The 21,985-nt window shown below is 35.4% G+C and overlaps 1 protein-coding gene across 1 annotated transcript in view; it reads left to right on the plus strand.

Annotated features, from left to right (window-relative positions):
• Positions 1-21,985, plus strand: part of CATSPERE (catsper channel auxiliary subunit epsilon) — a 259,066-nt gene that overhangs the window by 80,514 nt on the left and 156,567 nt on the right. Inside the window, exon 9 of the mRNA XM_067729520.1 lies at positions 10,377-10,483. Coding sequence (XP_067585621.1) covers positions 10,377-10,483 — 107 coding nt within the window. The remainder of the gene's footprint in view (positions 1-10,376; positions 10,484-21,985) is intronic.

A 21,985-nucleotide genomic window follows, 5' to 3' on the forward strand; every position in this document is an offset into this window, starting at 1 on the left:
TCAATGTTAGTATATAGAAATGCAACTGATTTCTGCATGTTGATTTTGTATCCTGCAACTTTACTGAATTTGCTGACAAGTTCTAACAGTTTTGGGTGGCTTCCTTAGGATTTTCTAAATATAAGATCATGTTATCTACAAAGACATTTTTATTTCCTTTTCAATTTGGATGCTTTTTTTTTTTCTTGCCTGGTTATTCTGGCTAGGACATCCAGTACTACGTGGAATAGGAGTGGTGAGGTTGAGCACCCTTGTCTTCATCCTGACCTTAAAGCAAAAGTTTTTAACCTTTCCCCACTGAGTATGATGATAGCTATGGGCTTATCATATATGGCTTTTATTATGTTGAGGTAGATTTCTTCTATACCCAATCAACTGAGCATTTGTATCAAGAAAGGATGTTGTGTTCTGTCAAATGCTTTCTCTGTGTGTATTGAGATGATCAAATGATTTTTGTCTTTCATCCTATTAATGTGATTTGTCATATTTATTGACTTGTATATGTTGAACCATCCTTGCAACCCAGGGATAAATCCCACTTGATCATTGTGTATGATCCTCTTGGTGTGCGGTTGAATTTGGTTTGCTAGTGTGTTGCTGAGAATTTTTACATCTATATTCATCAGGGATATTGGCCTTAAGTTTTCTTTCCTGTAATGTTCCTATCTGATTTTGGTATCAAGGTAATGCTGGCCTCATAAAATGAGTTGGGAAGGGTTCCCTCCACCTCAAGTTTTGGGAAGAGTTTCAGAAGTATTGGTATTAATTCTTTAAATGTTTGATAGAATTCACCAGTTAAACTATCTAGTCCAGGTTTTGTTGTTGTTGTTTTCTTTTTTTTTTTTTTATGGTATACGGGCCTCTCACTGTTGTGGCCTCTCCCGCTGCGGAGCACAGGCTCCGGACACGCAGGCTCAGTGGCCATGGCTCACGGGCCCAGCCGCTCCATGGCATGTGGGATCTTCCTGGACCGGGGCACGAACCCGTGTCCCCTGCATCAGCAGGTGGACTCTCAACCACTGTGCCACCAGGGAAGCCCTGTTGTTGTTTTTATTGGGAGATTTTTGCTTACTGATTAGGTCTTCTTACTCATTATTAGTCTGTTCACATTTTCTATTTTTTCAGGATTCATTCTTAGTTGGTTGTATGTTTGTAGGAATCTGTACATTTCTTCTAGGTTATACAATTTTTTGGTATGTAATTGGTCACATTTTTCTCTTATGAGCCTTTGCATTTGTGTGGTATCAGTTGTAATGTCTTCTTTTTCATTTTTTATTTTATTTATTTGAGACTTTTGTCTTTTTTCTTAGCCTAGTTAAGAATGTGTCAATTTTGTTTATTTTTTCAAAAAGCCATTTCTTAGTTTTGTTGTTTTTTTTCTATTCCCTACTTGATTTGTTTCTGCTCTGATCTTTATTATTTCTTTCCTTCTGCTCACTTTAGGCTTAGTTTGCTTCTCTTTCTCTAGTTCTTTGAGGTGTAAAGTTAGGTTGTTTATTTGAAATCTTTTTTTTTAATGTAGGCATTTATTGCTTCCCTTTTAGTCTTGCTTTTGATACATCCCATAAATTCTGTTATGTTGTGTTTATGTTTTCATTTGTCTTGAGGTATTTAAAAAATTTCCTTTGATTTCCTCTTTGACCCAATTATTGTTCAAGATTGTGCAGTTTAATTTGCATGTGTATGTGATTATTCATATTTTCTAACTATTACTGATTTCTGGTTTCATTCCATTGTGGTTGGAAAAGATACTTGGAATGATTTTTGTTTTTAATAAATTTGGACTTTTCTTTATTTATTTTGGCTGTGTTGGGTCTTCGTTTCTGTGCGAGGGCTTTATCTTGTTGCGGCAAGCAGAGGCCACTCTTCATTGTGGTGCATGGGCCTCTCACTATTGCAGCCTATCTTGTTGCGGAGCACAGGCTCCAGACGCGCAGGCTCAGTAGTTGTGGCTCACGGGCCTAGTTGTTCCACGGCATGTAGGATCTTCCCAGACCAGGGCCCGAACCCGTGTCCCCTGCATTGGCAGGCAGATTCTCAACCACTGTGCCACCAGGGAAGGCCCCAGAATGATTTTCATCTTCTTAAATTTTTAAGACTTAAAAATTATTTTATGACCTCACATGTGATCTATCACTGGTAAGGGTAATTTTATAGGCAAATACAGAACAATATAACACTGTAATGGTGGTGCATGAATCACTTTTAACCCTAATATAAAAGTTAAAAGACAAAAATTTGTTAATAGATGCATAACACACAAAAAAGTAAGCTCTGACTACACGAACACAAAGGGGGCAGGTAGTAAAAGTGTAATTTATTTATGTGATTGAAGTTGCTATCAACTTAAAATAGTTTTAACTGTAAGATATTTTATGTAAGCCTCAAGTTACAAAAAACTAGTATATAGTTTCTATCAGATATATTATTACAAAAGATGAGAAAAAATCAAAGAAAAGCACTACAAAAATCATCAAATAACAAGGAAAACAGCAATAGGGAAAGAGAAGAATAACACAACTGCAAGTCAGACCAAAAAATTAACAAAATGGCAATATGAAGACCTTATTTATCAATAAGTACTTAAATTCAAATGAATTAAACCCCCAATCAAAAGGCATAGAACGACTGAATGGATTTTTTTAAAAACATCCAGCAATATGCTGTCAACATACAACTCACTTTACATTTAAAGACACACATAGGAGAAAAGTGAAGGGATGAAAATAGATTCCATGCAAATTGTGAGAGAGCTTTACTCTCCTCTGGGTGGTGAGATTATTTTCCTCTCTATTTATTCAACATATATTTATAAATGCTGGTTTGGGAGGCAGAGCCTCGAGGCAGTAGTTCAGTTTTGGACATACTGGTTTGAAGTGCTTGTAAGTCAAGTAAGAGAGAAACACTCCCTGAAAAGGGGAAATTAGTCTAATGTTTCAAATGCTGCTGAAAAATCAATTAAGAAACTAAAAGATATTTATTAAATTTAGCAGCATGTATAAACATATATTGATGTTACAACTAGAATACTTTTCTAAAAAGTATTAGAAGTTGGGCACTAGATAGTGAAATCTGCTAATGATAATTAATAGTAATAAAATAAATAGGCATATTCCTTTTAGAAATCATTTTGCTCAATTCATATGAAGAATTATTAAAGTGTTCATAACTTTTGGTCCAGTAATCACATTTTCAAGAATCTAATCAAAGGAAATAGTGCTAATGTAGAAAAGACTGTATCTGATAATGTCCGTGGCAATAATATTTACAAAAGTGAAAAAGTAAAGCTACCTAAATGTCCAATAGGGGAGTGTTAAGTAAGTAATGATAACTCACTCAATGGAATATTATGCTATCATTTAAAATGTCATTTTAAATGATATATAGACTTCAGGTTATATAACATGAATACATAACAATAACCTACATTTGGTAAATCCTAAGAAAATATCCTAAATATGTTTTTTATACTTTTGATGATTTCTTTGTGGTAATTTTTTTCTATATTTATAAAACCATCTTTAATGACCATGAATTACCCTATTAATGGAGAAACATATGTTCTTAAGCTTGTTGGCATAATTATCTTAACTTTATCTTAGTCTATCCTTTTTTCTATCATCTTGCTGTATAGGTTGCTTGTTGTATTTTATTTCCATCTTATTCTTTGCTACATTAAGAATGCTCCATTTAGTCTTTTCCTTTGCAGGTATATGAAGGATAGTTGTATTTAAAATTCTGAATAGTGAATAAGATTTTTAGAAACAAAATTTAACTGATCTATTATTTATCAAGTATTTACCAGGCAAATCTGTTTTTCTCTATCAAAATCATTAAACTTGTATTCTTCAAGGAAGCCTTCCCTGACCACCATTACTACTCTCAAAATATAGGTTAAATCCTCCTATTAGGCAATCCCACAGTCCCAATAAATACACACTTACTGGTAATCATTACAGCAATCTCAAATTTTCCTTTGTGGGTGGTTGACATATTTCTAGGAAATTAAACAGGAGCATTATTGGAGGACTCTAGACTGGCCCTCATTATCTGATTTTTTTATTCTAGGGATTCCCCATAATGAAACTGTTGCCTCTATTCTAAAAAGACTTTATTAGGAATAATTCCAGTCAATTCAACATCCCCTTAAATCTCATGAGAAAAACAGGGAGCATGTCAGATCTATCTTTATACTAATATAATTTATCCTAGAGCCTCCACATATATTTGAAATATACCTTGAAGTGTATGTTGTTTTGAAGTCAAGCTCATATAGAAATAATTCCAACAGATCAGTTTTAGAAACTCCATTTTGTATTACATTGACATTAAAACTAAGGGTATTGAGGACATTCAAGATGGCAGAGGAGTAGACGTGGAGCTCACCTTCCTCCCCACAAATACATCAGAAATACATCTACATGTGGAACAACTCCTACAGAACACCGACTGAACACTGGCAGAAAACCTCAGACTTCCTAAAAGCCATGTGGCTGAGAGGGTCTTGGTGTTTCAGCTGGGTGTCAGGGCTGAGCCTCTGAGGTGGAAGAGCCAAGTTCAGGACATTGGACCACCAGAGACCTCCCAGCACCATGTAATATCAATCAGCAAGAGTGCTCCCAGACATCTGCGTCTCAACGCTAAGACCCAGCTCCACTCAAAGACCAGCAGGCTCCAGTGCTGGACACCCCATGACAAACAACTAGCAAGACAAGAACACAACCCCACCCATTAGGAGAGAGGCTGCCTAAAACCATAATAAATTTACAGACGCCCCAATATGCACCACTGGACGTGATACTGCCCACCAGAAAGACAAGATCCAGCCTCCTCCACCAAAATACAGGCACCAGTCTCCTCCACCAGGAAGTCTGCACAGCCCACGGAACCAACCTTACCCACTGGGGGCAGACACCAAAAACAAAGGGTACTACAAACCTACAGCCTGCGAAAAGGGGACCCCACACACAGTAAGTTAAGCAAAATGAGAACACAGATAAATATGCAGCAGATGAAGGAGCAAGGTAAAAACCCACCAGACCAAACAAATGAAGAGGAAATAGGCAGTCTACCTGAAAAAAAATTCAGAGTAGAGATAGTAAAGATGATCGAAAAATTGGAAATAGAATGGAGAAAATACAAGAAACGTTTAACAAAGACCTAGAAGAACTACAGAGCAAACAATGATGAACAACAACAATAAATGAAATTAAAAATTCTCTAGAAGGAATCAATAGCAGAATAACTGAGGCAGAAGAACGGATAAGTGATCTGGAAGATAAAATAGTAGAAATAACTACCAGAGAGCAGAATAAAGAAAAAAGAATGAAAAGAATTGAGGACAGTCTCACAGACATCTTGGATAACATTAAACACAACAACATTCGAATTATAGGGGTCCCAGAAGAAGAAAACAAGAAACAGTCTGAGCAAATATTAGAAGAGATTATAGTTGAAAACTTCCCTAACATGGGAAAGTAAATAGTCAACCAAGTCCAGGAAGCGCAGAGAGTCCCATACAGGATAAATCCAAGGAGAGACATGCCAAGACACATATTAATCAAACTATCAAAAATTAAATACAAAGTATTACAAGCAGCAATGGAAAAGCAACAAATAACATACAAGGGAATCCCCTAAGGTTAACAGCTGATCTTTCAGCAGAAGCTCTGAAAACCAGAAGGGAGTAGCAGGACATATTTAAAGTGATGAAAGGGAAACCCTTCAACCAAGATTACTCTACCCAGCAAGGATCTCATTCAGATTCGATGGAGAAATCAAAAGCTTTACAGACAAGCAAAAGCTAAGAGAATTCATCACCACCAAACCAGCTTTACAAAAAATGCTAAAGGAACTTCCCTAGGCAGGAAACAGAAGAGAAGTAAAAGATCTACAATAACAAACCCAAAACAATTAAGAAAATGGTAATAGGAACACACATATTGATATCTACCTTAAATGTAATGTAATGGCTGAAATGATACAAAAACAAGACCCGTATATATGCTGTCTACAAGAGACCCACTTCAGACCTAGAAACACATACAGACTGAAAGTGAGGGAATGGAAAAAGATATTCCATGCAAATGGAAATCAAAAGAAAGCTGCAGTAGCAACACTCATATCAGACAAAGTACACTTTAAAATAAAGACTATTACAAGAGACAAAGAAGGACACTAGATAATGATCAAGGGGTCAGTCCAAGAAGAAGATATAACAATTCCTGCAGCAATGAGGTGCTCCAACATAGGAGCACCTCAATACATAAGGCAAATGCTAGCAGCCATAAAGGAGGAAATCGACAGTAACACAATAATAGTAGGGGACTTTAACACACCAATTTCACCAATGGACAGATCAACCAAAATGAAAATAAATAAGGAAACACAAGCTTTAAATGATACATTAAACAAGATGGATTTAATTGATATTTATAGGACATTCCATCCAAAAACAACAGAATACACTTTCTTCTCAAGTACTCATGGAACATTCTCCATGATAGATCATATCTTCGGTCACAAATCAAGCCTCAGTTACTTTAGGAAAATTGAAATCGTATCAAGTATCTTTTTAGACCACAACACTATGAGACCACATATCACAGGAAAAAGACTGTAATAAATACAAACACATGGAGGCTAAATAATATGCTATTAAATGACCAAGATATCACTGAAGAAATCAAAGAGGAAATCAAAAAATACCTAGAAACAAATGGCAATGAAAAATGATGACCCAAAACCTATGGAATGCAGCAAAAGCAATTCTACGGGGGAAGTTTATAGTAATACATTCCTATCTCAAGATACAAGAGAAATAAACAACCTAACCTTACACCTAAAGCACTTAGAGAAAGGAGAACAAAAAAACAAAGTTAGCAGAAGGAAAGAAATCATAAAGATCAGGTCAGAAATAAATGAAAAAGAAATGAAGGAAATAATAGCAAAGATCAATAAAATTAAAAGCTGGTTCTTTGAGAAGCTAAACAAAATTGGTAAACCATTAGCCAGACTCATCAAGAAAAAAAAGGAGAAGATTCAAATCAACAGAATTAGAAATGAAAAAGAAGAAGTAGCAACTGACACTGGAGAAATACAAAGGATCATGAGAGATTACTACAAGCAACTATATGCCAATGAAATGGACAGCCTGAAAGAAATGGACACATTCTTAGAAAAGCATAACCTTCCGAAACTGAACCAGGAAGAAATAGAAAATATAAACAGACCAATCACAAGCACTGAAATTGGAACTGTGATTAAAAATCTTCCAACAAACAAAAGCCCAGGACCAGATGGATTCACAGGTGAATTCTATCAAACATTTAGAGAAGAGCTAACACCTATCCTTCTCAAACTCTTCCAAAATATAGCAGAGGGAGGAACACTCCGAAACTCATTCTATGAGGCCACCATCACCCTGATATCATAACCAGACAAAGATGTCACAAAAAAAGAAAACTACAGGCCAATATTACTAATGAAAATAGATGCAAAACCCTCAACAAAATACTAGCAAACAGAATCCAACAGCACATTAAAAGGATCATACACCATGATCAAATGGGGTTTATCCCAGGAATGCAAGTATTCTTTAATATACACAAAATAACCAATGTGATAAATCATATTAACAAACTGAAGGAGAAAAGCCATATGATCATCTCAATAGATGCAGAAAAAGCTTTTGTTGAAATTCAACAACGATTTATGATAAAAACTCTCCAGAAAGTCGCCGTAAAGGGAACTTACCTCAACATAATAAAGGCCATATATTACAAACCCACAGCCAACATCGTTCTCAATGGTGAAAAACTGAAACCATTTCCACTAAGATCAGGAAGAAGACAAGGTTGCCCACTCTCACCCCTATTATTCAACATAGTTTTGGAAGTTTTAGCCACAGCAATCAGAGAAGAAAAAGAAATAAAAGGAATCCAAATCAGAAAAGAAGTAAAACTGTCAGTGTTTGCAGATGACATGATACTATACATAGAGAATCTTAAGATGTACCAGACAACTCTAGAGCTAATCAATGAATTTGGTAAAGTAGCAGGATACAAAATTAATGCACAGAAATCTCTTGCATTCCTATACACTAATGATGAAAATCTGAAACAGAAATTAAGGAAACACTCCCAGTTACCATTGCAACAAAAAGAATAATATACCTAGGAGGACACCTACCTAAGGAGACAAAAGACCTGTATGCAGAAAAGTATAAGACACTGATGAAAGAAATTAAATATGATACATAAGGCACTGGTGAAAGAAATTAAATATGATACAAACAGATGGAGAGATATACCATGTTCTTGGATTGGAAGAATCAATACTGTGAAAATGACTCTACTACCCAAAACAATATACAGATTCATTGCAACCCCCATCAAATTACATATGGCATTTTTCACAGAGCTAGAACAAAAAATTTCACAATTTGTATGGAAACACAAAAGACCCGCAATAGCCAAAACAGTCTTGAGAAATAAAAATGGAGCTAGAGGAATCTGGCTCCCTGACTTCAGACTATACTACAAAGCTACAGTAATCAAGACAGTATGGTACTGGCACAAAAAGAGAAATATAGATCAATGGAACAGAATAGAAAGCCCAGAGATAAACCCACGCACATATGGTCACCTTATCTTTGATAAAGGAGGCAAGAATATAGAATGGAGCAAAGAATGCTTGGAATTCTGGACAGCTACATGTAAAAGAATGAAATTGGAACACTCCCTATCACCATACACAAAAATAAACTCAAAATGGATTGAAAACCTAAATATAAGGCCAGACACTATTGAACTCTTAGTGGAAAACATAGGCAGAACACTCTATGACATTAATCACAGCAAGATCCTGTTTGACCCACCTCCTAGAAAAATGGAAATAAAAATAAACAAATGGGACCTAATGAATCTTAAAAGCTTTTGCACAGCAAGAGAAACCATAAACAAGATGAAAAGACAGACCTCATAATGGGAGAAAATATTTGCAAATGAAGCAACTGACAAAGGATTAATCTCCAAAATATACAAGCAGCTCATGCTGCTCAATTTTAAAAAAACCAAAAACCCAATCCAAAAATGGGCAGAAGACACAAATAGACATTTCTCCAAAGAAGATATACAGATTGCCAACAAACACTTGAAAGGATGTTCAACACCACTAATCATTAGAGAAATTCAAATCAAAACTGCAATGAGGTATCACCTCACACCAGTCAGAATGGCCATCATCAAAAAATCTAGAAACAATAAATGGTGGAGAGGGTGTGGAGAAAAGGGAACCCTCTTGCACTGTTGGTGGGAATGTAAATTGATACAGCCACTATGGAGGACCGTGTGGAGGTTCCTTAAAAATCTAAAAATATAACTACCATATGACTCAGCAATCCCACTTCTGGGCATATAACCTGAGAAAACCATAATTCAAAAAAAGTCATGTACCACAATGTTCATTGTAGCACTATTTGCAATAACCAGGACATGGAAGCAACCTAAGTGTCCGTTGACAGATGAATGGATAAAGAAGACGTGGCACACATATACAATGGAATATTACTCAGCCATAAAAGAAATGAAATTGAGTTATTTGTAGTGAGGTGGATGGACCTAGAGTCTGTCATACAAAGTAAAGTAAGTCAGAAAGAGAAAAACAGATACCATATGCTAACACATATATATGGAATGTAAAAGAAAAGAAAATGTTCTGATGAACGTATTGGCTGGACAAGAATAAAGATGCAGACGTAGAGAATGGACTTGAGGACATGGGGAGGGGGACGTGTAAGCTGGGCGAAGTGAGAGAGTAGCATTGACATATATACACTACCAACTGTAAAATAGATAGCTAGTGGGAAGCAGCTGCATAGCACACGGAGATCAGCTCGGTGCTTTGTGACCATCTAGAGGGGTAGGAAAGGGAGTGCAGGAGGGAGACGCAAGAGAGAGGGTATATGAGGATGTATGCATACATATAGCTGATTCACTTTGTTATTCAGCAGCAACTAACACAACAATGTAAAGCAGTTATACTCCAATAAAGATGTTAAAAGAAAATAAATAAATAAAATTTAAAAACTAAGTGTATTTATTTAAGAGCCTTCATAATATCAGTTTATTCAGGATTCTGATTGTGCATAGTGTTTTCAACATGTTGGAAATTATGACATTTATCATTCATAAGGTTCTAATAGGGAGGAGGCTATATAGTAGGGAAAAAACCAAAGCTGAATCTTGAAAATGTGGTAAATTTATAAATATAAACAATGTCTTAACTAAAATAATAAATTCAGTATATCATGATGTAATTTCCAAATAATTTTGGCTCTGAAAAGATTAAAAAGAGGAATTTTTTTTCTTTTGCAGAATTCCATAATACTTAGCAAACAGCTGGCCACTTTGGGACAGAAGCCTGCCATATATACAGTTCTGAGGAGAAAAGTTTATTTTCCACATAGAAAAATGAAGAATGGGTATTTAATTTTTAAATTTCAGATATAAAATTTATGTTTAAAATTAAGTAAAATAATTATCAGAGACCTCAATAAATTTAAAAACTCTAGTGGAATTTCATGGAATATCTTATATGTAATTTCCAAGTAGCTTCTTTGAACACGTTAAAATTGTGATAATCAGAAATAGTTACCAACTCAGAAAATACCAGTCACACTCCAATAGTTTCACAATTTGTATTAATAGCTAAAGGTCAATGCAAGAGTCTCATTCAGGATAGTGGCAAATCCTAGCAATATCTCAAAATGTTTCCTGCTGGTTCTTTAAAGTGAGCCACAGTGATATGACTGATATCACGATCATTACCACCATCAGTGCACAGGTTTACGTGCTGTCACACACCCCTGAGAAGTAAAATCTGTTACTGTTAAAGTTAGTAGGTGATCATGGGGTTTAGACAAACATTTTTTAAAAATTTATTTTATTGAAGTATAGTTGATTTACAACGTTGTGCTAATTTCTACATAGAGCAAAGTGATTCAGTTATACATATACATATATACATTCTTTTTTATATCCTTTTCCATTATGATTTATCACAGGATATTGAATATAGTTCCCTGTGCTACACAGCAGGACCTTGTTTTTTATCCATCATATATATAATAGTTTGCATATGCTAATCCCAATCTCCCAATCCATCCCTCCCCCACTCCCCCTCTCCCTTGGCAACCACAAGTCTGTTCTCTGTCTGTAAGTCTGTTTCTGTTTTGTAGATAAGTTCATTTGTGTCATATTTTAGATTCCACATATAAGTGATATCATATGGTATTTGTCTTTCTCTTTCTGATTTCCTTCACTTAGTATGATAATCTCTAAGTCCATCCATGTAGCTGCAAATGGCATTGTTTCATTCTTTTTTATGGCTGTGTAATATTTTATTGTTTATAAATACCACATCTTCTTATCCATTCATCTGTCAATGGACACTTAGGTTGTTTCTGTGTCTTGGTTATTATAAATAGTGCTGCAATGAACATTGGGGTGCATGAATCTTTTCAAATTATAGTTTTGTCCAGATATATGCCCAGTAGTAGGATTGCAGTGTCATATGGAAACTCTATTTTTAGTTTTCTGAGGAACCTCCATACTGCTTTCCATAGTGGCTGCACCAATTTACATTCCCACCAACAGTGCAGGAAGGTTCCCTTTTCTCCACACCCTCTCCAGCATTTATTATTTGTAGACTTTTTAATGATGGCCATTCTGACTGGTGTGAGGTGGTACCTCATTATAGTTTTGATTTGCATTTCTCTAATGATTAGTGATGATGAGCATCTTTACATGGGCCTGTTGGCCATCTGTATATCTTCCTTGGAGAAGATCTTCTGACCATTTTTCAATTGCTTTTTTTTTTTTTTTGGTATTGAGTTATATGAGCTGTTTGTATATTTTGCACATTGATCCCTTGTAAGTCACATCATTTGCAAATATTTTCTCCCAGTCCGTATGTGGTCTTTTCATTTTGTTTATGGTTTCCTTTACTATACAAAAGCTTGTAAGTTTGATTAGGTCCCATTTGTTTATTTTTGCTTTTATTTCTATTACCTTGGGAAACTAACCTAAGAAAACATTGGTACAATTTATGTCAGAGAATGTTTTGCCTATGTTCTCATCTAAGAGTTTTATGGTGTTATATCTTATATTTAAGTCTTCAAGCCATTTTGAGTTTATTTTTATGTATGGTGTGAGTATTTGTTTTAATTTCATTGATTTACATACGGCTAGACAGGCTCTCTTAATCTATTGAGCACCTAGGCACAGGGCAAGGTGCTTATAACTAAAAGATACAATACTTGCAGTCATTGACATTATAGTTTAGTGGGGGAGACAAGTAAACAAATAGATGCTATGATAGAAGTGAGCCCAGGGTGAAGTGAAATATATAGATGGTACAGAAACTAAGGCTTCGAGGGTGCACTAACTAAGCCTCAGGGAGGACGTTCCTAAAGAGGTGACATCTGCACTATTGAAAAGAAATAAAAGTGAGCCAATTGGAGGAAGCTTTCAAAGAGCAGGGCAACACATAAGAGGGCCTTCAAACAGAGACCTAAGAAAGCAGATGCATTCTAGGAGATGCAAAGAAGTTCAATTCATGGTTAAAGTAGAGGGTGCCATTTAGAGAGATAAAATATTAATCTGGAGCTGAAATTCCTGCTGATCTTATAAAACTTTGGGTGTTAGGGAGGGAGGAGAAGCAGTTGCTATAAAACCAAGCCAAAGGCCTTGTCTCATTTAGCAGGCAGGTAGGAAGGTTATTGGTACCATTTGTTTCTTCTCTATTTTTAACAGCTTTATTGAGATATAATTCATATACTACACAATTCACCCTTTTAAAGTGTACAATTCAATGATTTTTAGGATATTCACAGAGTTGTGCAACCGCTATCTAATTCTAGAACATCTTTATCAACCCAAAAAGAAACCCCATTCCCTCCTCCCCCAGCCCTTAACACTGCTAATCTATTTTCTGTCTCTGTGGTTTGCTTATTCTGGATTGTTTCATATCAAGAGGATCATACAATATATGTTGTTTTGTGACTGGCTTCTTTCTGTTAGCATAACGTTTTTAAGGTTCATCCATGTTGTAGCATATAGCAGTACAGTTGACCCTTGAACAACAAGGGTTTAAACTACACAGGTCCACTTATACACAGATCTTTTTTTTCAATACATATGTACTACAGTACTACACAATCTACAGTTGGTTGAATCCACGGATGTGGAACTAAGTGTATGGAGAGCCAACTGTAAAGTTATACACAGACTTTTGACTGTTGGAGGAGGTGGGTGGTAGGGGAGGCAGCACCCTGACCCCTGCATTGTGCAAAGGCCAAATGTATTTCATTTCTTTTTATTGCCAAGTAATATTCCATTTTATAGGTATACCAACATTTCATTTATTCATTCTTTAGTTTCTGAACATTTCAGTTGCTTCTGCTTTGGGTCTATTATGAATAGTGCTGCTATGAACATTTATATACAAGTTTTGTGTGGACATTTTTCATTTCTCTTGCATATATACCTAAGAGTTAAATTTCTGGATCATATGGTATCTAATTTCACTTCTTTGTGGTCAGAGAAAATACTTTATATGATTTCAATCCTTTTAAATATATTGAGGTTTATTTTATGGCCTTACATGTGGTCTGTCCTGGAGAACTTTCCATGTACACTTATGAAGAATTTTTAGTTTTCTGTTGTTGGGTGGAGTGTTCTATAGACGTCTGTTAGGTCTAGCTGGCTTATAGTGTTATTCATGTCTTCTGTTTCCTTCTTGATCTTCTGCTTGTTGTTTTACCCATTATTGAAAGTGGTATATCAAAGTCTACAACTATTATTGTTGAATTATTTCTTTCTCCCTTTTTTCTGTCAGGTTTTGCATCACGTATTTTATGTCTCTGTTGTCAGATGAATACATTTATAATCGTTATACTTCCCTGATGGACAGACCATTCAACATTATAAAATGTCCCTCTTTATTTTTGGAACTTTTAATTTTGTTTTAAAATGTATTTTGTCTGATATTAGTATATCCACTCCTTTGCATGATATATTTTTCTCATCCTTTTTTTCCCAACCTATTTGTATTTTAGAATCTAAAATGCATCTCCTATAGACAGCATATAGTTGTATCTTCTTTTGTTACCTAGTCTCTGACATTTCACTGGTCTGCTTAGTCCTCTCACATTTAAGGTTATTAGTGACATAGTTGGATTTATGTCTGTCATCTTCTTTTCATTTAATATATTTCTTATGTCTTTTTTTCATGTATTCCTCCTCTACTGTTTTCTTTAGTATTATTTTCAGTGTGTAACAATTTAATTACATTAATATTTTTCACTATATTGTTTGAAATATTTTCTTAGTTTTTCATCTAGGGCAGGCTATATATATATATATATATATATATATATATATATATATATAAAATCAGAATCTAATTCAGATTTATGCTAACTTAATTCCAGTGAGATATAGGAAAGCATTCCTATTTCCTCCCCCAACTGGCCTTGTTTGCCACTATTGTTATGCATATTATTATATCTATATATGCTATAAACCCAATGACACATTGTTATAACTATTAGCTTGAGTAATTTTATACCTTTTAAAGAAGCTGGGGGAAGAAAGGAGAGCCAGTATACATGTATAGAACTTGTATTAACTTCCTTATTTACCATATCTGGTTTTCTTCATTTGTTCCTATGGATTTGAGTTATCATCTGTTGTCATTTCCTTTCTCCAATATAGCTGTGTTCCCATCCCTCTCTATAATCTTATTATTACCAAATATATTATATTTTTATGTTATAAGCCCAACAATACAATTAAACACATGTTGCTTTATAAAATTGCTTTTAAAATCAGTTAAGAGAAAAACGGAGAAACATACATTTATACTCTTTTTTTTTTTTTGGCTGTGTTGTGTCTTCATTGCTGTGCATGGCTTTCTCTAGTTGCGGCGAGTGGGGGCTACTGTTTGTTGCAGTGTGCGGGCTTCTCATCATGGTGGCTTCTCATTGCAGAGCACGGGCTCTAGGTGCATGGGCTTCAGTAGTTGTGGTGCATGGGCTCAGCAGTTGTGGCTCGTGGTCTCTAGAGCGCAGGCTCAGTAGTTATGGTGCACAGACTTAGTTGCTCTGCAGCATGTGGGATCTTCCCAGACCAGGGCTGGAACCCATGTCTTCTGCACTGACAGGTGGATTCTCAACCACTGTGCCACCAGGGAAGCCCCATTTATACTCTTTTATAATTGTATAATTACCTTTACCATTGTTTTTTGTGTTTTTTTAAATGTGGATTTGAATTACTGTGTGCTGTGTCTTGCTTTCAACCTGAAGAACTTCCTTTAGTATTTCTTATAACGCAGATTTTCTATGACAAGTTCTCTACTTTTTGTGTATTTGGAAAAGTCTTACTTTCTACTTCATTTTTGAAAAATAGTTTTGCTGGATATAGAATTTCTGTTGAGTATTTTTCTCTCCACACTTTAAATATGTGATTCCACTGCCTCTGCCCTCCATTATTTCTTATAAGAAGTCAGCTTTTAATTTGGTGTGTGTGTGTGTGTGTGTTGGGTGAGGGGGTGTTCCTTCTTTGTAATGTGTTGATTTTCTCCTGCTGTTTTTGAGATTTTCCTTTACTTTGGCTTTCAACATTTTTGCTATGGTGTTAAGTGTGTGGATCTCTTTGTATTGATCCTACCTGGAGTTTTTTGAGCTCCTTAAATATATAGATTGATTTTCATAAAATTTGGGAAGTTTTCAGCTATTGTTCAAATTTTTCCCTCATTTTTTTCTCTCCTTTTCTTCTGACACTCCAGCTACATATATGTTGATGCAGTTAATGATGTCACACATTTCACTGAGGTTCTACACATTTTTCTTTACTTTTTTTCCCTCTCTTTCTTCTTTGGATTGCATAATCTCAATCATCCTACAAGTTCAGTAGTTCTTTCTTCTGACATTTCAAATCTACTGTTTAATCCCTCTAGTGGATTGTTATTGTTTGTTTCCTTGCTTATTTGTTTAGTGATTGACTGGACTATTTTAGTGAAGTTTATTTCCCCCACAATATGAAGCCTCTGAGGTCATCCCTCAAAAGGCACAGTCTTGGGCATGCACATGACCAACCTTGTTGTTTTATATTTAAAAATATTACCCAGTAAACTCATTCCTTCAAAAACTAAATTACAAAGAAAAAAAAAGAGAGAGTTGGTGGAGGAACATATAAATTAAAAGATATTTAACTTAAATACTGTCTGGATATTTAGATATTCAGGAACTACTGTTAAAATATTATGTGATGACTGTCATGTCACTTGTTTTTTAGAAAGTTTTTTTCTTTTAAAGATATATAAAATTGAAATGGTAATAAAATTAATCTCCTTCTTCAAGACATCAAGCCCAGATGGTTTTGTAAGCAAATTCTCCTAAGGCTATTGGCATAAAATAATAATCTGTATATTATTCAAACTATATAACATATGTTTAAGAATATGGAAATCTTTTCAATTCATTATGTAAGGCTAGCATAGTTCAAATATAAAAAATTGGGCAGACAGAGCTCAAGAATGTTAATTTTTCTTTTAATATAGATGCATTGTTACTATATTAAAATCAACACCACTTTATTTTTCAGCATGCTTTAAAACTTCTAGAGTGTGGTTACATATGCAAAGATGTTTCAACATTAGGAAATTAATGTAATTTACTATAGAAATAGATTAAAGGGAAAAAATGACATAATTGTTTACAATAGGTACGAAAAGAGTTTTTGATAAAATCTAACATGCATTTTTGACTTTATAAACAGTTAATAAGTTGGAATTAGGAGAAAATTTGCTTAACTTAAAACAAATATACATATCAGAGACTAAGTTAATTGATAAAACATGAATTATTCTCATTACGTCATGAAAAATAAAAGCATACCTATTTTTACTTGTTCTCCCACATTGTATTTATAATCCCAACAAATGTAATATGACCAAAGGAAGAAGGGTAATAAGAAGAAAAATGTAATAGAGTGAGCAGGAGGAGGAAGGGAAGGAAGAAGATTTCTGAAGAGGAGAGGAGGAAGTGAAGAAGAAGATGGAGAAGGAGATTAGGTTTGGGGAGAACATAGGGAAATATTGGGAGTGTGAATTGGTAAAACAGGTAAGTTGAAAAATATAGACTTGTTTAAAATATTTTGGAGGAAGATTGCTGCAGAATGTATATTTTAAATAAATGTAACCTATGACTTAACATTCCCACTTCTAAGAATTTTTTCTATAGAAATACTAGCATGAGTATGTAAAGCATTTGTATATGTATGTTTATTTAAGAATACTTTGTGGTGAATTGTACCAAATATTTAAAGAAGACTTACTACCAATCCTTTTCAAACTCTTCCAAAAAATAGAAGAAGAGGGAAATCTTCCAAACTCATTTTTCAAGGCTAAAATTACCCTGATACCAAAAACCAGAAAAGATCACTAAAAGAAAAGAAAACGTCAGGCCAATACCTGATGAATATAAACGTAAAAATTCTCAAGAAAACCAAATTTAACAATACCTTTAAAGGCTCATACACCATGATCAAGTGGGATTCATTTCAGGGATGCAAGGATGTTTCAACACACACAAATCAATCAGTGTAATACACCAGATTAACAAAATGCAGGATAAAAATCATAGTTTATTTCAATAGATACAGAAAGATCATTTGGCAAATTTTATCATCAATTCATGACAAAAACTCTCAAGAAAGTGAGTATAGAGGGAACATACATAATAAAGGTGAGTATAATAAAGGCCATATATGACGAGTCCACAGTAAACCTTATAATCAATGACGAAAAGCTGGAAACTTTTTCTCTAAGGTCAGGAACAAGACAAGGAGGCCCTCTCTCACCACTTACATTCAACATAGAACTAGGAGTCCTAGCCAGAGCAATTAGGCAAAAAATAGAATAAAAGGCACCTAAATTGGAAAGGAAGAAGTAAAACTGTCTCTTTTTGTAGATGACATGATCTTATGTATACAAAACCCTAAAAACTCCTCCAAAAACTATGAGAACTAATTTAGAAATTCAGTAGATTGCAGGGTACAAAATCTATATACAAAAACCCGTTGTATTTCTATACACTAACAATGAACTATCAGAAAGAGAAACTCAGAAAACAATCCCATTTACAATTTCATCAAAAGAATAAAATACATAGGATTAAATTTAACCAAAGTGGTAAAAGATCTGTACACTGAAAACTATGAGACATTGATGAAAAAAAAGTCAAAGACATAAATAAATGGAAATACATTACATGCTCATATAGATAACTAATATTGTTTAAATGTCCATACCATCCAAAGTAATCTACAGATTCAATGCAATCCCTATCAAGATTCCATTGGCAATTTTTACAGAAATAGAACAAACAATTCTAAAATTTGTATGGAACTGCAAAAGACCTCAAATAACCAAATAATCTTGAGAAATAAGAACAAAACTGGAAGCATCACACTACCTGACATTACACTGTATTACAAAGATGTAGTAATCAAAAAGTATGGTATGTGCATAAAAACACATAGGTTAATGGTACAGAATCAAGAGCCCCGAAATAAACCCATGTATACATGGTCAGTTAATTGATGACAAAGAACCCAAAATATACAATGGAGAAATGATAGTCTCTTCAATAAATTGTGTTGGGAAACTGCAACATGCAAAAGAATAAACCTGGAAACTTATTCTACATCATACACAAAAATGAACCTGAAATGAGATTAAAGACTTAAATGTGTGACCTGAAACCATAAAACTCGTAGAAGAAAACATAGATGGTAAGCTCCTTGACATCAGTCTTGGCACCGATATTTTGGATCTGACACCAAAAGCCAATTCAACAAATAAAAAGGCAACCTATCAAATGGGAGCAGTTAATTGCAAATCATGTATCTGATTGGGGTTAATATCCAAAATATATTAAGAACTCATGCAACTCAATAGCAACAACACCACCAAAATCGGATATAAAACAGAGGAACTAAATGGTCATTTTCCCAAAGAAGACATATAAGTGGCCAACAAATACCTGAAAATGTGCCTGACATCACTAATCACAAGGGAAATGCAAATCAAAACCACAATGAAATATCACTTCATACCTGTTAGAGTGATCATCATCAAAAAGACAAGAGTTAACAAGTGTTGGCAAGGATGTGGAGAATAGAGAACTCTTGTGCTCTGTTGGTGGGAATGTAAATTGGTACAGCCTTATGGAAAACAGTATGGAGCTTTCTCAAAAAATTAAAAATAGAACTACCATATGATCAAGCAATCCCACTTCTGGGTATATCTCTAAAGGAAAGGAAAACAGGATAATGAGATATATGCATTCCTATGTCTACATCAGCATTGTTCACAGTAGACTATCTCTATATTATGGGATATTATTCAGCCATGATAAAGAAGAAAATCCTGCCATTTGGCAACATGGATGGACTTTGAGGGCATTATGCTAAGTGAAATAAGCCAGACAAAGACAAGAGATACTTCATGGTATTAGTTATATGTGGAATCTGAAAAAAAAAAGTCAAACTCAGAGAAACAGTGGTCACTAGGGCTTGGGGGTGAGGGAAATAGGGAGAGGTTGGTAAGAAATGTATGAACTTTCTGTTATAAGATGAGTAAAGTCTGAGGCTCTAATGAAAAATGTGGTGACTGTAGTTGATACACTGTATACTTGAAAGTTGCTAAGAGAGTAGAACTTAAATGTTCTCACCAAAAAACAAAGAAAGAAAGATAAATGTGTGAGATGATGGATGTTAATTAACCAGATTGAGTGGGAGGGAATCCTTTCACATTATGTATGTATATCAAGTGATGTACACTTTAAATATCTTACAGTTGTATTTGTCAATTATAGCTGAGCAAAGCTGAAATTTTAGAATATTTTGCAAAGAAAAAACAAAAGTTGAAATAACTTAAAAACTTATCAGGTGGGAAATCTATTCTGCTGTAAGAAGTTAAGTTTTTGCCTAGCTTTATACTGCTATAAGTCACATTATCCTACTTACAAATATGTTTTTCATGGAGAAATATATTTTCAAACATTTCCTTCTTAAGCTATGTTCCTTATATTAAGAATATTTGCATAGATATGTTTATCCAGTTGGGTTAATTAGAGCTAAATTAATAATAACATAGTGAATTAATTATCACCAACATCAGTGGGTAAAAATCAGTCTCCTAAGATAGACATAATGAGCTAACTCAAATTTCCACTATATTCTAATAAATGTATAGTCTCAAGTTTATATTCCAATATCCATAGAACTATTAAATAAAATTTTGAACATCACACAAAAGCTCTTTGCCATTTTTAGGAAGCAAACCTATTCAGAAATTCAACTTTATTATCAAATATTGTCAGGACAAGATGGTGGAGTAGTAAGATGCTGCCTGGTTATGCCTCCTCCCATGGATATGCCAAAATTACAACTACATATAGAGAGACTATCTCTGAGAACAACCTGAAGACTAGCAGAAAAGATATTCCACAACTAAAGATAAAAAGGAAAAACCACATTGAGATGGGTAGGAGTGGCCAAGACAGTCTAACTGCGACTCATACTGCTGGCATTGCCACCCAATGGCAGAAGGGATATCATAGCCTTGGAAGTCATCCCCTGAGGAGTGAGGGCTCAGCCCCACATCAGGCTCCCCAGCCTGGGTGACCTGCACTGGGAAGATGATTTCCCATAATATCTGGCTTTGAAAACCAGTGGTCTTTATGTCTAGGAGGGCCAGACAGCTGTAAGAAACCAAAAATCTGCTGTTAAATGGTGCATGCAAATATTCACTCCCTCCAAGTCCCAGCACAGGGGCAGCAGTCTGAAAAGCACCTGGGTCATATGTGAAGGAGATGTATTGACTAATTTTAGGGCATATGCCTCAGGGGCAGAGATCTGTTGGAACTTTCTCTGGGTACCAAGGAGCTGGTGAGCATCAGATTTGTTGTTGTTTGTTTATGGCTCGCCCTCTACCTAGCTGTCCCAGTGCTGGCAGGCACCATATCTGACTCTCCCTATTTAAACTATTAATACTGATTGCCCTGTTCTGGGTTCACCTGTGGACCTGATACAGTCGGTGCTACTCCAAAGTGATCCCCCCACCCCACCAGACCCAGCAGTCACCCTCAGCTGTCACTAGAGCCCTCCAAATGCCCCCCCTTACCGCCAGACCCAGCCAGCAGCACAGCCCTTCCAAAGCGGCCTCCCAATACACCAGTTCCAGTGGGTAGCATCCACTAGCACCAGAGCCCCTTCAAAGTGGCCCCCTGCCCCACCACACCTGGCAGCCACCCTCAGTTGGTACTGGAACCTCTCCTAAATGGCCTTCCCACCCCACCAGTTCCAGTGGATGCCTCCAACAAGCACCAAATCCCCTCAAAAGAACTTTCCCTACCAGTCCTATTGGGCACCCTCAGCTGCCACTGGCATCCCCTCAAAGTGATCCCTGCCTCAGAGGCAAGCCTTGCATAGTAGGGCACTTGCAACAGTTGCAACCAGAACTCATAGCCCACTGTACAGAGGCCAGCCCTGAACACTAGCATGCCTGAGGCAAGCATGGTCTTGCCATGAGAGGAGGACATACAGCTTACACAAGGAACACTCCTGGAGTACCTGGCTGTGGCTACCAGGGGGTACCACACTACTGGACCACACAGGACACCTCCTACATAAAGCCACTCTTTTAATACTGGGGAAAGTAGCTAATCTACCTAATACACAGAAACAAACACAAAGAGTTAGGCAAAATGAGACAAAAGAATATGTTCCAAATGAAAGAATTAGAAAAAACCTCAAAAAAAAAAAAAAAAAGAAGTAAATGAAACGGATTAGCAACCATCCAGATAAAGAGTTCAAAGTAATGGTCATAAAAATACTCACCAAACTCAAGAGTGAAA

Source organism: Pseudorca crassidens, chromosome 2, assembly GCF_039906515.1.
Source record: "Pseudorca crassidens isolate mPseCra1 chromosome 2, mPseCra1.hap1, whole genome shotgun sequence".
Classification (NCBI taxonomy): domain Eukaryota; kingdom Metazoa; phylum Chordata; class Mammalia; order Artiodactyla; family Delphinidae; genus Pseudorca; species Pseudorca crassidens.